Source organism: Ostrea edulis, chromosome 1, assembly GCF_947568905.1.
Source record: "Ostrea edulis chromosome 1, xbOstEdul1.1, whole genome shotgun sequence".
Lineage (NCBI taxonomy): Eukaryota > Metazoa > Mollusca > Bivalvia > Ostreida > Ostreidae > Ostrea > Ostrea edulis.
Window position 1 is genome coordinate 103,179,722 of NC_079164.1, and position 17,457 is coordinate 103,197,178.

The 17,457-nt window shown below is 34.2% G+C and overlaps 1 protein-coding gene across 2 annotated transcripts; it reads left to right on the forward strand.

The window, feature by feature from the left end:
• Positions 1-1,241: 1,241 nt before the first annotated feature.
• Positions 1,242-16,746, forward strand: LOC125653225 (uncharacterized). Of its 2 annotated transcripts, XM_048882576.2 has the most exons (7): positions 1,242-1,395; positions 2,505-2,585; positions 3,015-3,053; positions 8,409-8,444; positions 8,864-9,105; positions 11,858-11,973; positions 15,980-16,746. In XM_048882576.2, the coding sequence occupies exons 1-7, from the start codon at positions 1,350-1,352 to the stop codon at positions 16,032-16,034; spliced, it is 615 nt and encodes a 204-aa protein (XP_048738533.1). In that variant the 5' UTR covers positions 1,242-1,349; the 3' UTR covers positions 16,035-16,746. The 2 variants fall into 2 exon arrangements, with proteins under 2 accessions (XP_048738533.1, XP_055997909.1); XM_056141934.1 differs by lacking the exon at positions 3,015-3,053.
• Positions 16,747-17,457: the final 711 nt, after the last annotated feature.

A 17,457-nucleotide genomic window follows, 5' to 3' on the forward strand; every position in this document is an offset into this window, starting at 1 on the left:
AACTTTAAAAATCTTCTTCTCAAGAACCACTAATCCAGAAAAGCTGAGATTTACATGAAAGCTTCCTGACATAATGCAAATTCAAGTTTGTTCAAATCATGGGCTCCGGGGGTATGATGGGGCCACAATTGGGGATCAAAGTTTTACATTACAAATATATAGGACAAATCTTCTTCTCAAGAACCACTGAGCCAGAAAAGCTGATTTTTACATGAAAACTTTCTGACATAGTGCAGATTCAAGTTTGTTCAAATCATGGCCCCCGGGGGTAGGATGGGGCCACAAGGGGGATCAAAGTTTTACATACAAATATATAGTTAAAATCTTTTTCTCAATAACCACTGAGTCAGAAAAGCAGATATTTACAAGAAAACTTTCTGACATAATGCAGATTCAAGTTTGTTCAAATCATGGCCCCCGGGGGGTAGGATGGGGCCACAAGTGGGGGGGGGGGGGGGTCCAAAGTTTTACATACAAATATAGGAAAAAGCTTTAAAAATCTTCTTTTCAAGAACCATTGGGCCAAAGAAGTTGACATTTACATGAAAGCTTTCTGACATAGTGTAGATTCAAGTTTGCAAAGGGTAGTTTGGGCCATAATAGGGACTAAGGTTTTACATGCAAATATATATGGAAAGTCTTCAGATATGGGCCAAGGTGACTCAGGTGAGCGATGTGGCCCATGGGCTTCTTGTTTTGTTATGGGCCAGAATTGCTGTTTCGATAAAAATGCAGTTGTTCAAATGTTACAAAGCTTTTATGCAGTAGTCCTACATTGTATATATAAATAAAATTGATTATATGACATTTAAAATATTTTGATTTGGCCACTGGTACATGTATGTATGTTTTATATAATTTTTTTATGTTTTTTTTCTTTTCATAACAATGGAATGATAAATAGGGGGTAAGTACGCATTGTGCCATTTAACTTTCGAAACTCTTTGCATTTTTGTAATGATAAACTGCCAATATGAAATGTTAATATAAATTTTGTAAGTTAGATTTAGTGATAAACTGCCATTATGAAATGTTAATATAAATTTTGTAAGTTTAGATTTAATGGTAGACTACCATTATGAAATGTTGATATAAGTTTTGTAAGTTTAGATTTAATGGTAGACTACCATTATGAAATGTTTGATATAAATTTTGTAAGTTTAGATTTAATGGTAGACTGCCATTATGAAATGTTGATATAAATTTTGTAAGTTTAGATTTAATGGTAGACTACCATTATGAAATGTTTGATATAAATTTTGTAAGTTTAGATTTAATGGTAGACTAGCATTATGAAATGTTTGATATGAATTTTGCACCAGGGCTACACAGCGTTACATCTTGCTGCAATGCACGGACATGAAGAGATCATTGAACTACTAGTCTCTACATACAGTAAGTTTTCATTAAAAAAAGCTATAAACTAAGAAAGTCACAGAATATTTATTAAAGGTTGTTTAACAAGACATATGTTCTTATTCCCCCCGAGATCGAAGATCAGGGGGCATATTGTTTTTGTCCTGTCTGTCATTCTGTCTGACACTTTAACTTTGCTAATAACTTTTGAACAATATAAGTGCTAGAGCTTTGATATTTCACATGAGTATTCCTTGTGACAAGGCCTTTCCGTGGGTACCAACATTTTTGACCCTGTGACCTTGACCTTGGAGTCTGACCTACTTTTTGAAAACTTTAACCTTGCTAATAACTTTTGAACAGTAAGTGTTTCACATGAGCATTCCTTGTGACAAGACCTTTCCGTGGGTAACAACATTTTTGACCCATGACCTTGGAGTTTGACTTACTTTTTGTAAACTTTAACATTGCTATTAACTTCTAAATGGTAAATAGAGCTTTCATATTGCACATGAGCATTTCTTGTGACAAAATTTTTCTAGTAGTACCAAGATATTTGTCCTTGTGACATTGGCTATCTTTGGAATTGGCCATTATCTTGGGCATTTGTGAACTTGTTTTTTTTTGGGGGGGGGGGGGGTAGGGGGATTTTTAAATTGCTTAGGTTGGTGAAAGTACTGATTTCTTGGAAACAAGTGGGAAAAACTTTTTTTTTTTTAATTCATTTGTCCCAGCAATATTCGGTTTTTGTGGCTATGTAGCAATGTTTAGGAAATGATTGTGAGAAACTAGACTACTGCAAGAGTCAAAGCTTGGTATCATCAAACCTAGTACATGTACTATCGTAATTTGAAAACTACCTTGTATGATATCATTCCATGGTTACAGTGTATCAACATCCAAGAAATGTGATAACTTCTGATCACAATCGTTTTCAGATACATGTACTAGTATATGAAAGATATATGTGGGGTGTATCCATAATTTTACAATGGAGTACATGTAGTTAGGATGTAGCTAGCTATTCTTTACAGTATGTAAACAGTGAATGAATATATTGCTATGAATTTAATAGTGATTGTCAAATTTCCCTTTTCTGAAAACTACCCATTATACCATATGCATAATGATCTATGATTAATTTTCAGAAGCGGATGCCAATCTCCGAGATTACAGTGGAAAGAAAGCTAAACAGTACTTAAGAAACACAGCCTCTACTAAAGCTCAACGTAAGCATTTAGCCTCTCTCTCCTCCTACTCTGATTGTATTGATAGCGGTTCTTTTACAGCCTGCCCAGAGGTTCAGAAAGCAGCCTTGAGGAATTCTCTTAATATAAACGTAACTGGAAAGGACAGGACATCCTTAAGAAATTCACTTCAGATCGTTCATTTGACAATGAATGAGAGTGGAGAAGGTGCTAGTTTTACCTAATGGCTTGTCTTGTGATTCCGTTTTTATTTATTTGCTGGATCTATATATACAAGCGACTGTAGTGATTTTGTGATAGTTTATAGTTGTCATTTTGTTTTTAGTCATTGGGGAAGTCTGTTATGTGTGTGGTGATGTACTATTTTTCCATTTTGGAAGCATATTGAAATGACATGTACGTTTTATATTGTATGAAGTTATCATTTTTGACTCCTGTTAATTTACACAGGTTTATTTGGAAATGACATTAATGTAATAGCGATGGGAGGTAGGTTTCAGTGCATAATGATCCCCTTTTTTATATGTGTATAAAGGAATGGTCTTTGGTACTGAACTTTAGCTTAGATCACATAATCTGGTTTGCTCATTGTCATTGCAAAAAAATTACTAATCAGTAGTCTAGCAAACTCTGCAACTAGAACATGTGACACTGTGTCCAAGCATGGCTTTTATTCCACTTTTGGTGTACTTGATGTATGTTAATCAGACACAAAAGGATTTTTTATTGTTGTTTTGCTGTTGTTACATGTAGTTAAATACATGTACATGTATGTACATCTGTGCATATACAAAGATGAAATATTTTGTACAACTTTCTATTTGATTTTTTTTTTGGACCACAAATCCCACAATTCCATGTTTGTATGGATATGAGGACAATTAAAACAATGTCGATTGAAAACATGTACTTAGTATTTCCAATGATAGTGCACTTCTCCTCCCTGATTTGTTTTATTGTTAGAGGAAAGAAAATAGTTGTGTTATTTTTTTTATCATAGGAAGATGCTAGTCGATACATATATGTAGAGGAAAACGTTAAGCTTGATATCAAAACACTGATTGATCGATACATGTATTTAATTATTACCAGCTTTAAACTGATATTCTTCATTTTTATGCCCCCACCGTGAAATGGCTGGGGCATATATTGTTACCCTTTTCCCGTCCTTCCACCATAATTCAATTGCCATTTATTATCTCTGGTACAGATGCATATATTCAACTGAAATTTATAGTTATACAGGTATGCTCTGGTTGAATCTAATTTTTGGCAACACTGTGCCCCTAGGACTTGTAAAATTTCAATAATTTCACAGTTTAAGCTCATCTCAGTTATTCATGGACATTTTGAATTGAAATTTTTGACATGGAGTATATCATTGAGAATATGTAGATCAAGTACTTATTTGAGTTCGGTCAGATAACTTTTAGCAGAGTTATGGCCCTTTGGAGGGAGAATTTGCGTCATTCTGACACATCTAGTTTCAGTTTAATGTAAACTAATATTTGATAACAAAACTGGATTTTTTGCTAGGAAACTCTTTTAATATATATTATGTTGAAATTTGTTTAAAAGAAGAATAACATATATATTTGAGTTTCTCTAATTGAAATGTTTTGCATTGTATGATATGAAATTAAATGAATGCAGCTAGGTAAATTTGAAAATACAATCGAAATATGTGTAAAAGCAATGATCACTTTGTTGAGGGTATTGAAGACTGACAGGTAGACTGTGATATGAGGAGTATATGTTTAATACTGTTCAGGCATTGGTTGCTTTATTGTTATAATTAAGAGAAAAGTTTATTTTGTGTTTGTACATATGACTATTAATTTATTTAACTGTCTAGTCTATTAAAGAAGAAATTTATATATGTGTTCTGGCTTTATGATTAGATAAGATTGTATTGATTTCTTTTTAAGTTTAAATATTTTAGTTTGGAATGTCATTTTCTTTTATTGGTATCTTTATTTAAGGACATACCTGATGTTTCTCAATTACATGTCATTTTTCATGACATTTCAGCTTAGCATTTACTTGCATCTTAAATTTTTTTCTAAAAAAAACTTTTGAGTATGTTAACAGTACTGTGTTTAAGTTAGGGATATTTTAATAGGTCCTGGATGTGGCAAGTAAAAATGTAAACTTATAAGTTAACTTTTATGTATTACAGAAGGTTGTAGATGTAGACATTAAGTTATTGTAGCAAAGAATGGGAGAGAAATCTTTGGATCAATTAAATCAGGTGTTGAACCGAGAAGTTAGATGATCTAACCACTGAGCTAGCCAGTCGAATGTAGGGAGTATAGTAATGTTACTACAATATAGAATTTAAAACTATTCTGGAAACCATACAAGAGCTCTTCAGATAGAGGAGATGAAAATATAATTTTTGGAAAAAAAATGTCAGAGAGATCAGGTATGACCTTCATAGAGTAGTGTGTTTTCTTTTATTAGTATTTTTACCTATTAGATTGTATTTAGCACACAGTATTTCTTATACACTAGTCAGATAATGTTTTAATTGATATTTACATTGAACAAACTATGATATGTGTAATTTCATCTAACAGTTGTTGATGTATAAATCATATATTTTTGTCACGTTTTTCAGCTTTTGAACAATGCAGAATAAAGTGGCTTTTCTGTGTTTCATAACTTCCACTCTTTACAAAGAGATAGATTATTTTAGAAATAATTTTATTCAGAATGCTTCAGCGAATTCCTTTCCCATGAAATCAATACATATTTCATTATTCTTATCATAACATGTATATTACAGAAATTCATATGAAAAAGATGAAGCTAAATATTTTTTCTAATGTAATATAATGAGACATTGTTCTATCATTAGGCTCGGAGTTTAGGAGAGGCACTATGCGACACAAGGATCCCTCAGAGGTCTTTCTCTACTCTCTTACACTAACAGCCTGAAACCCCCTGACACTAATTATGAATGAGGTGTTTATGGCAAAGAATCGCATTCCCTATTATTATTATTTATATTTTGTTACTTGATAAAATGTTTTTTGAAATTTTTTTTGTTTTTTGAAATGGACATTTCTGTTAAAAACTATGCTAAGATGTGTTTATTCTGTGTTTTTCACCTGAGAGTATAAATAAATAAATGTTTTAAGGCACACTTGTTTTTAATTGAGGTTTGGAGATTTACCAAAAAGCACACTGCCATTGTAACCTTCCATGCGCTTTCGGGGCCCATGCAAGCATGACATTTGCAGTCTCTTTCTCGTCATATATATAAAGATATGAGTTGCATGCTATATTCTTATTGACAACAGATAAACTCTCAGATAAAAATAGACTACTGAAGAACAAAAATCAACATGAGGACTTGTAATTGGTATTTTCTTTTTCAAAATTTTGAAGTAAGTATGAACAAATTTTATTGATTTTGGTTACATCATTCTTATAAAATAGAGAATATTATTGTGTATGTAAGGATGTATTTGTAATGATATGCATATCTGTGTCCTGTATTTGATTACGAAAATTTATTCACCTTCTTGTCACGATTATAGAAATATGTGGATTTTTTTTTCGCATCCTTCAGGTTTAAGTATGAGGGAAGAATTGTAGATCCTTTATGATGTGCATTATACTGGAGTACATAATTAATGGATGTATTTTCTTTCTCTTGCCATATAGCTAACATGCCTATTTTCAGCATTGCAAATATATCTTTGATGATGAGTGCCTTGCATACTGGTGTAAAGGCTTTGGTGAGGGAGCATCAAATTTTATAGGAGATTAGCACAAAAACAGTGCAACAGTGGACATGATACAATATGTAAAAAAGATATTACTGAGCAGATTCAATCTAAACTTGTGTAGATTTTTGATCTGTGATGATAATTGTTTCGCAGTTGGATTTGAATTTCATGCTCACTAGAGAAGGATGTTGGATTGAGCTTTTTCTGATTGAAGTTTGCTTGCTGTCCATCTATATATACATATAAGCAATGTAAACTGTTCACATTCTCCACTTCTTCTTAAAAACTACTGGACCAATTTTATCCAAACTGTGGACAAAAAAACAAAACAACAGTTTTGAGTTATGAAGATTGAAAATTGAATGCCATGGAGATGTTAGAAACAGTAGGGATAAAGTTGGGTAAAAATATATTAGAACCTAAGCAGTAGTAAGTTTTGGAAACTTACTTTACATAGGAAGAAAAGGACTTCTTCTCAAGAACCCAAAGTTTGTCAACATGATAAGCAAGTATATTTTTGTAGGTTATGGCATGTCCAGGTCAAACATTGATTCGGTCAGCCATGTTGGCCAATATTAGGGTGAAAGTATTTGCATGACACGCAAGAAGAATTCTGCAATTCATTGACAAGATTTAAACATTTAACCAGAGTGATCGTTCAATATTATGTTTTACTTTGGCCCATGGTGTATGCAGTGAAGGTAAAAATAATGATTTGACAATCAGTTGTCTGTATAAGTGCAAACACCTGCAAATTGAAGCGTAAAGGTGAGTTTTGTGGTCTAAGGGTTTTTTATTTTCTCTTTAGAAGAAGAAAAAGATAGATATCATTAAAATTATACTACTTACAAGTGCTTTTAAATTTCGACACTGTGTGTTGCGTGTGGTGGGTTTTCATGTGTTCTGTTGTCATTGTGTATCTTAGTCGTGCTCCCTTGTGAACAAATTTCTGAGAAATGTTACATGTAGGAATCTCCATATCCAAACATGTATGTCTTCCCTCCCCTCTTTGTGTTTTTATCATTAGAGGTATAGACTTTTATAACTGACAGAAAGTTTTTAGTGTGAACATCAGTGATGTCATCACTCTGAGCTTGCAGTGTCGTTTGACAGAGACCTGTGTAATACAGGGACACTCCCATCCAGTGGTCATCAAACACAGGTCATTTGGAAAACCCTAGGTTAAGGTTGTGGGCATTGAAGAGGAAAGTTGTTAAGCAGTTTCAACTTTACAATAATCATATTTGCAGACTTTGAGGAGAGATCAATAGGACATTTAGGCCAAAGTGTAAATAATATGTCTTAATTTGACTGTGTCATGTAGGGAGTAGTTTTCCTGTTAGAAAAGTTCTGTTCACGTCACTCTCTAAAATAATCCATGAATGCAATGTCACTAGCTCCATTTTCTTAAATTTCCTGTAGATGTTCAAAATAGATGACAATGTTTCTTATTTTTGAAAGACACTTTGCTTTTATAGTAGAATTTAAATAGTGTGGTGTATGTTTTTATGTATGTAGCTTGTATGCTCCTATAGATTTGGCATTTGTTTAGTTGAGCTGTAATATGAATATAATCATAAGACACCATTGGAGGGAAAGAAACTATATATACACAGAAGATGTGAGAGCAATACATTGAAAACTTTATTTCTACACCTTTAATATTGAAGCATGTAGTGTTGCAACAAAGAAATAAAGAATCACTGGGCTTTCATAGGTATTGCAAACCTCATCACAGCTTGTGACTTGCAATCTCCCATTTTTCTCTGTACTCTCTCATCTCTGGCTACCCATGCAGAATGCAAATTTACCTTTCACACAACATAACATCAGATTTCATTTTTAATAATTTACATAAAGATCAATGTTAAATTTTATCAACAGTGTTGTAGATAAAAAAAATAATTGATCATTGAATGTTATCAACTTGTAACGCTTTTGAGTAAATTTTGTTCATTAATTGCTACATTTCTTGAGGAGGATTCAGGTAAGGCAACTCTATGTTAATTTGATTGTTGAATGTACATGTAACAATATCACTGTGACAATTTTTAATGTGCTCTTCTAATTTCAGTTTCATAATGTGTTAATGTTATTTTCTTTGCAGAGTTGTTATTATCAAGGAAATTGGGATCATCTATGGGTAAGAATGTTGTACTGTTATATACTAGTATTATAAAAAGAACAGATGTTCATGAAAATCATAAAATGTATACTAAAGCTGACAAAATCGAGCTCAAAATTTAAAAGGATTATATTTTAAGCGGTTAGAATCAAATGAGAAAAAAGTCAGTGTATTTTTGTGGTTTAATTATTCAGATTATACAAAGCATATACTAAATGTAATACATTTTTGTTTATCAATGTCATAATGAAGTAAATCAGCCTACGGCTTTGGGCAACAGGTCCATTGTTGGATGAAACAAAACAGCTGATGTCCTTGGACCCACACAATAACTTTACACTGTTGAATATGGAAATAGAACTTATACCACAAAAACTATACTGCTAGATACATAATGATGCGTGTATTATGTACCGTTTGTGGTTCTTGTTTTATAGGTTCCAGTCGATCTTTGGACGATTCTTTCACAAGAAGTGCATCCTTCAGAAGAAGCAAACAGGTGAAGGCTATCAGCAACCTTATTCAGGGTTCATCTTCTGGGGTGAAGGCCATGTTTAGGACAACATGGGCAGGTTCAGCAGATGATCTCATCCGTAACCGTCAGTCCTGTTCTCGCAGTCCCAGTACTACTCCACCCAGTAGTGGAAAATCCTCGCCAAATCCACAGCGGAGAGAGACCGTAAGCAAAACTCAGATTATCTTTTTAGCTCACCCAAGTGAGCTTTTTTGGTCAAAATTTGTCCATTGCTTGTCATCGGCATAAACTTTTCATATTTTCATCTTCTCCAGAACCAATGGGCCAGTTTCAACCAAACTTGGCAAAAATCATCTTTGGGTGAAGGGCTTTCAAGTTTGTTCAAATGAAGGGGCATGCCCCTTCAAAGGGGAGATAATTGCAAAAATGCAAAAATAAGGTGGAGTTATTTTAAAATCTTCTTCTCAAGAAACACTGGGCCAGAGGAGCTGACATTTACATGAAAGCTTCCTGACTAGTTCAGATTTAAGTTCGTTAAAATCATGACCCTTGGGAGTAAGATGGGGCAACAATAGGGGATCAAAGTTTTACATACAAATATAATGTTTAGAATGGTCTTATTTTACATTCATACGTAAGTTGAGTATAAAGATTTTTAGGTCACCTGAGTAAACTCAGGTGACGTTTTACAATTGGTTGTCATCCGTCGTGCATTGTGCATTAACAATTGAACATTTTTAACTTCTTCTTAATAACTACCTGTCCAATTCTTTTCGAATTTGGTATGAAGCATCATTGGGACAAGGGGACATAAATTGTAAATTTCAGGACTCCAGTACCCCTGGGGCCTTAGGGACAGGGTAAAAACTACCCAAAATTTACCAATTTTTAAAAATCTTCTTCTCAAGAACCACACATGTAAGAAAACCTAAATACATAGTGATGTAGAGCAGGAAGGCCTCTACCAAAATTGTAAATTTCACGATCCCCAGGGTAGGGGTTCTGACCCCAGGGCGGGGCCAAACTTGGTATATAGTGTTTATGTGTAAAACACTTAAATAAGATCTTCTTTAGTGCTGTTGATACTATATTGACACTAAATAGATATTTAGAAAGAGCAGGTAGTCCTTTACCAAAATTGTAAATTTGATGATCCCAGGGGGAGGGGTTTCGGTATCAGGGTGGGGCCAAAATGGTCAGTTATTAAATGTGTGAACAATAGACATTGTTAACTTCTTGATAACTATTATTCCAATTCTTTCCATATTTGGTACATGTATCAAGCATCTTTTGAACAAGGGGGACATAAATTGTAAATTTCATGATCCCTAGGGTAGGTGTTCTGAACCTAGGGCGGGGCCAAACTTGGTATACATGTATAGTGCTAAATGGATAGAGCAGGTAGTCTTTTACCAAAATTGTAAATTTGATTTTCTCCAGAGTAAGGGTTCTGACCCCAGGGTGGAGCCAAACTTAGTACATGTATATAGTATGTATGTGTAAGTTTGCTGATACTGTATAAAATCTAAATGCATACTTAGGAATTGCAGAAAAGGATGTACAAAAAATGCTGAATTTCATAACCCAGGGTTATGACTGTAGGATGAGTCCAAATTAGTCATATCTTTTGATGTTTTAATGTTAATACACCTATTATTTAAAGCCTTTCATCAGTGGATGCACTTTTGAGGGCAGTGAAGTTTTAAGAACACATCTTGTTTATACTATTGCTGAACATTAGAATTTAGCTTAGATATTCAGAACAGGAAATTTTTTCTAGACTTCATAGCCCATGGAAGTAGTGATACTTTTTCACTAGTATTCAGGTGACCAATAAGGCCTGTGGGCCTCTTGTTATGCTTCCATAATAAGATATTCCAAGGTATGTAGTTTTTAGCTCACCTGATCTGAAAGTGAGCTTTTCTGATCGCCTGTTGTTTGCCGTCTGTCCGTCCGTCTGTCTCTAAACTTTACATTTTCGACTTCTTCTCCAGAACCAATGGGCCAATTTCAACCAAACTTTACAAAAAGCATCCTTTGGTGAAGGGCTTTCAAGTTTGTTCAAATGAAGGGCCATGCCCCCTTCAAAGGTGAGATAATCACAAAAATGCGAAAATAGGGTGGGGTCATTTAAAAATCTTCTTAAGAACCACTGGGCCAGAAGAGCTGAGATTTACATGAAAGCTTCCTGACATAGTGCAGATTCAAGTTTAAAAATCTTCTCAAGAACCACTGGGCCAGAGAAGTTTACATTCGCATGAGAGCTTCCTGACATAGTGCAGATTCAAGTGTGTTAAAATCATGGACCCTGGGGTTAGGATGGGGTCACAATAGGGGATCAAAGTTTTACATGCAAATCTATTGAGAAAATCTTTAAAAATCCTCTTCTCAAGAACCATTGGGCCAAAGAAGTTTAATTTACATGAAAGCTTTCTGACATTGTGCAGATCAAGTTTCTAAAAACCATGGCCCTCAGGGGGTAGGTTGGGCTACAATAGGTATCAAAAGTTTTATATGCAAATATATAGGGAAAATCTTTAAATATGGACCAAGGTGACTGATGTGGCCCAAGGGACTCTTGTTGGTCTGTCTGTCTGCAAAAACTTTAACCTTGGCCATAACTTTTGAATGGATGGTGATAAGGCTTTGATATTTCACATTTGTATTCCTTGTGACTGGGGTTTTTTTTCATACCAAAATTCTTGACTTTACGATCTTCACCTTGGAGTTCAGTCATACAGGGGTATCAGTGATTCACAAACACGTACAATTTGTTGAAATGATTACGTATTGTATTTAAAAGTTGAAGTTCTTTAATATACTTGATTGTCAACAAATCTTTATCACCCTTCCTTTCAGAAATCAACACAATAACTTTTCATGTATTGTATTAAGATTTTTAATGTACTGTTTGAGAATTGTATTACATGTTACAGCAATATGTATTCTATCACAGTTCACCAGTCGATCTGTAGACAGAGAGTTAATGCCACCCCCATCCGCTCCGATAAGAAAGAGACGTCAAGCACAATCAGGTAGTGAAGGAAACCTTGCTGCTGACAATATACCTAGGTGAATATAGTAGGACAATAGGCCAAATAAAATTGAAATTACGATTCTCAGGCCCATCAGCATACATTTTGAGGTTGCTGCATTGCCGATTTTATAGAATTTTCAATAAAATAAAAAGTTGGTAATGCGCTTACATACATGGGAATAAAAGTCCACATTCATTCTGAATTTCTCATTTTGCATTTGGAATTCTGTTGCATCTTTGCGACTAAACCACAGGCCAGTATATCGTTTGTGTTTGTACATATGTATTTACTATTAAAGAGTAAAGGTATAGAACTTCCTACCCCAATTCATAAACTTGGTTCCGTAATAGCTCCAAATGACTGAAAATTAGAAAACTGTCCGCACTTTCACTTTTCAAGGCCGTTTTAACCAATGCCACTAATTACCCAAATTGACAAATCGTTAAACACTTGTTAATGTGGTTTAGATAAGAATACACATAATAAAAGCTGTGTATCTTTAGTAAGATTTGTTATAAGCATAATTTATGTACTATGTTGAATTATTATTTCTCAAAATTAATATTTGAGAGCCGGTAAATTGTTTTTGGTCCTTCATCCTTTTTTTGTAATTAGTGGCACCAGTCAAAATGGCTGTGATAAGTGAAAGTGCAGACGGTATTACAATTTTCAATCACTTGGAGCTATTACGGAACTCAATTTACAAGGTAAGAAATTCAACTTAAAAATGATATCTAATGTTGCACATTGTATATAATTGCTTGTTGCAATGTACAAACATTCTGTTTAGTGATACAATGCAATGGCGATTGTGTGAATATATTAGAATACAGACTAGAATCCTTTATCATGTGGTTAATTGGGTTTTTTTCACAGCGAACGTAGATACCCCATTTTAAGATTGATTGATTTTATATTGTTTAACGTCCCTCTCGAGAATATTTCACTCATGGAGACGTCACCACTGCCGGTGAAGGGCTGCAAAATTTCGGCCTATGCTCGGTGCTTATGGCCTTTGAGCAGGGAGGGATCTGTATTGTGCCACACCTGCTGTGACATGGGACCTCAGTTTTTGCGGTCTCATCCGAAGGACCGCCCCATTTAGTCGCCTTTTACGACAAGCAAGGTGGTACTGAGGACCTATTCTAACCCGGATCCCCACGGGATCCATATTAAGAGGTCTATACCTTTACTCTTTAATGGTAAATTCGAACCCAAGCAATATGATACTGCCTGTGTTCCAAAGGAATCAGTTATATTCAGTTATATATTTGTTACACATGTGTTCTGCAATTTCCAGTTCAGATGACCAGGCCTGTTGTCAACAAATTCTGTTGTTGATGACCCAGATAAAGTAAAGTTTACTGTGTTAAGGATTCAGTTATAGACCTTTCACTTTTAAAGTTTCTTTTCCAACAAGTTCGGGATAAAAAAAAAATGCCTCCATTTATTTTATTGCCAATAATATTGAAAAAAAGTATCCCTCCCTCATCCGTTTTTTGAGAAAATTGGCCTGAGAATCAGAGAATAAATTTTGTGTGATCATATGGTATTTTGGATTATCATATTAACTTTGAATCACATTTTGCTTCCAGATTTTCAAGGTTTATGTAACTTTTTCTCAATGAATAATAGTGGTTTTCAATCTATATGAGAGTATATAGAAATTTTGTTTGTTTTACATCCAGTAGAGAATTTTCCACTCTCTCCTCATACTGTGATGTCACCAGCCATAGGTGAAGTGTCACCTATGCATGACACTAAAATCTGTATCAGTTAAAAGTTCTTAAATCTGTTTCAGTAAGGTTTTTAAATCTGTATCAGTGATGTTCTTAAATCTGTATCAGTGATATTCTTAAATCTGTATCAATGATGTTCTTAAATCTGTATTGGTGAAGTTCTTAAATCTGTATCAGTGAGGGTTCTTTAATCTATATCAGTGAGGTTCTTAAATCTATATCAGTGACATTCTTAAGGTGGCTCACTACACCCAGAAATAGTTTCTCAAATCAATACATATTGGTTTAATTATAAAAGATATGATGATATACAATAAGTATATAAGGGCTATTCCAGAAATAAATACATGGGGGGGGGGGGGAGGCACCTTTTGTATATACCAAGCACCCATAAAAAAAAATAAAAAATTACCCCATGACCCATCAAATTAATAAACTCATTTTACAATGACCCATCTAATAAAAAAAAAAAAAATAACCAGACCCACCACAAAAATATTTTTAAAAATGAAAACGGTACAAATCTCGCGAGGTTTTCGGGACAAACATTCTAGTCAATGACGCGGTAATGCCTGTGCGACATTGTATCACAGTAGTTCTGAAGAAACGATGTCACATCAACAATCAAAGGCATCTATGGCGGGAATGTTGGAAAAATTGGGAGTCCAAACGATGCTATTATCATGAAATGGGTATGGATATGTTTTTCCACGAATCGTTCGTCTTCTAATGGAACCCGCGCCCGGAGGCCTCTATATCACCATCACACCGACTGATAAATATAACGCATCGGTATCCTCGTATAAGTCAACTAAGGTTTGCCTATTTTTATTAGAAAACGGAATACCTATTGGTTTCAAAATATTCCCAAAATCGATGCACTGTAAGCTGTAATAATCTACAGAACAGAGTTCGCCGCCATCACGTCCAAAGGGACCCTATTAAACGCGCCTCTAATTTGAAGAGTGCCGTAATGGAAAGTTATGCGCTGCAAAGAGCGACAACTCGAATAGTTCTATGTTACTTTCGATTTCGAAAGCAGCATTTCGAAAGCACGTTTTCAATTTTCCCTCCGACGTTTTGTAACCAACACGACAAGAGCGACAATAAAAATATTCTGAAAACTCAACACCCACGTAGCACAAAATAAAACAATAGAAACTACCCACTACCCATAATAAATATTTTATTAACAATCCCACCACGGACCAATTAAAATCTGAAAAAATACGACCACCCACACAAAAAAATATCATTTGCCGCCCGACCCCCCCCCCCCCCCCCCACTTGATCATTTCTGGAACAGCCCTAAGCCAAAAAGGCAAAAAATATACAAATTTGGATAAAAACATGATTTTCAAAAAATAAATTTCAACACATATGAACAAAAGGCTCTGGGGGATTTGAACTCGAGATCTGCGGTTCACCAGCCCAATGCTTTAACCACTGAGCTACGATGATAGATAACCAAATCTATCGATACAAATAATTTCACAAAATATTTAAATCGCCATCTTGTGATATGTTGTCATACAGAATATAAGCTTTAGTGTAGTGAGCTACCTTAAATCTATATCAGTGGGGATTCTAAAATCTGTATCAGTGAGTGTTCTTAAATGTGTATCAGTGAGTGTTCTTAAATCTGTATTAGTGAGGGTTTTTTAATCTGTATCAGTGAGGTTCTTAAATCTATATCAGTGATGATCTTAAATCTGTATCAGTGAGGGTTTTTAAATCTGTATTAGTGAAGATTTTTTAATCTGTATCAGTGAGGATCTAAAATCTGTATCAGTGAGGGTTTTTAAATCTGTATTAGTGGGTTTTTTTTTAATCTGTATCAGTGAGGTTCTAAAATCTGTATCGGTTAAGTTCTTTAATCTATATCAGTGAGGGTTCTTTAATCTGTATCAGTGAGGGCTCTTTAATCTGTATCAGTGAGGGTTCTTTAATCTGTATCAGTGAGGGTTCTTTGATTTGTATCAGTGATGGTTCTTTATTGTGCCAATGCCTGCCAATACATGGGAGCTCCTGTTTAGAGTATCATCCAAAAGACTTGTGATTCTCTTCTAAATACCGAGCATTTGGCGAAGGAGCAAATAACTACTTATTTTTACGTTGTATGTTTGGCGCGGCCAAGGCGCAAGCAGGATTCCATCCCAAGACCTCTAAGTCATGAAGCGAAAGCGATAACCTCCGAGTATAAAATGAATGAAATATTTGCAAGCTGCCTACTTATGTATATAATTGATGTGATCATCGATATCTATTTTCTAAGTGTTTCTTGTTTACATTTTGTTTCAGAACAATATCGGAACCATCTCTAAACAATGAAAGAAAGCCTAAAACATACATATGAAAACAATGTGAAACCAAAGAAATGTCCACATTCATAGTTATCATGGTATAATATGTACAACAAGTATTATTTCTGTTCATTAATGTCATTTGAAAAAAGATATCCTATAGATATTTGTTTTTTCATTTTAATCCATTGCATATGTGCAATATCTCTTACCCTGTATACATATAACTACATGGAGTTGATTCAAATAGCTGTAACACAAATATTGAACAGAGAATGTGTCTATTATAGTGTTTTACATTCGATGTACAAGCTTATGCACAATTTTAACAAGCTGAATAAGTTAAAAACAGTGTAATTTAAAAATGAGCTTCATTGTTTGAAATACGTGAGGGGATGAATTGCAAGGTTTGCCACTGGCTTACTTCGTGAAGCATGCTGGCATGAAGAGTCTCAGTTCATACCCTCGTGTATTTTCAAAAGTGAAATTTATTCTGTAACTGAAAACCATTCTTCTTTTACAAATATTCTTGTTACAATTACAAACATATAGTAGCATAAATGAATGCCATATTTGTTATGGTGTTTTACCAAAAATGATGTGTGTTTAGATTTTCTGTTGGATATATACATGTAACCCAATACGAGATGAATGTAAAATTTGGAGGTGTGACATGGGGTTTATTTCCTAACAATATTGTATGAACTTTTAAATTAATTATTTTGTTATTTATTACATGTTGACAATAAAAGTAGATTAGTTAAATATGTGTTTATGTTGTTTTTGAATATGCTTTCCTTTAAAGTATGGGTGACCTTGATAAGCATCTATCATGTACCTAACAATTAAGTATGGGGTGGGGAGCACAGTACATTTTAGGCACATTGAAGTCGCTTGCTAAATAACAAAGAATGATTATTATGTACGCTTTTTTCCTTTTTCAACTTTCACTCTAAATGACAAATCTATGATCAGATGATCACAAATTTCTCTGCGGTGTAGGAAAGCAGATGTATTTAAAGTGAAGACTCTACCAACCTTTGCAGCTATTTGTCCCAGTGGGAATATTTTACCAATCGAAATGAGCCGCGAAATTCCTTTAAAGAGACACTACAGTTTATTTTGCGCAAAAATCATAAAATGACAATTTTCCAAGAGCTTTTTCAAATTTGTTGCATAGTTGAATTTTTGAAATTTGCGAAAATAACTCATTTCTAAAGTTGAAAATTCTTCTCTAAATGCAAAAATTAATACTTCTTGATGGCCCCGTAAAAATGGGGTCGGAAGTGGATCGAATCTACATTTTTGAAGACAGCCTACAAGATGTTCTCATGGATTCTGTATTGAATTTGGCAAGTTGATGAACGGTCTTATTAAAATAAAATGCTGTGCAACATCAAATTCCTGCTGGACCTCAGCCACTTTTCTATCTTTTGATTCTTTGCGTCTTCTGTATATAGCGAAATGCAATCCCTC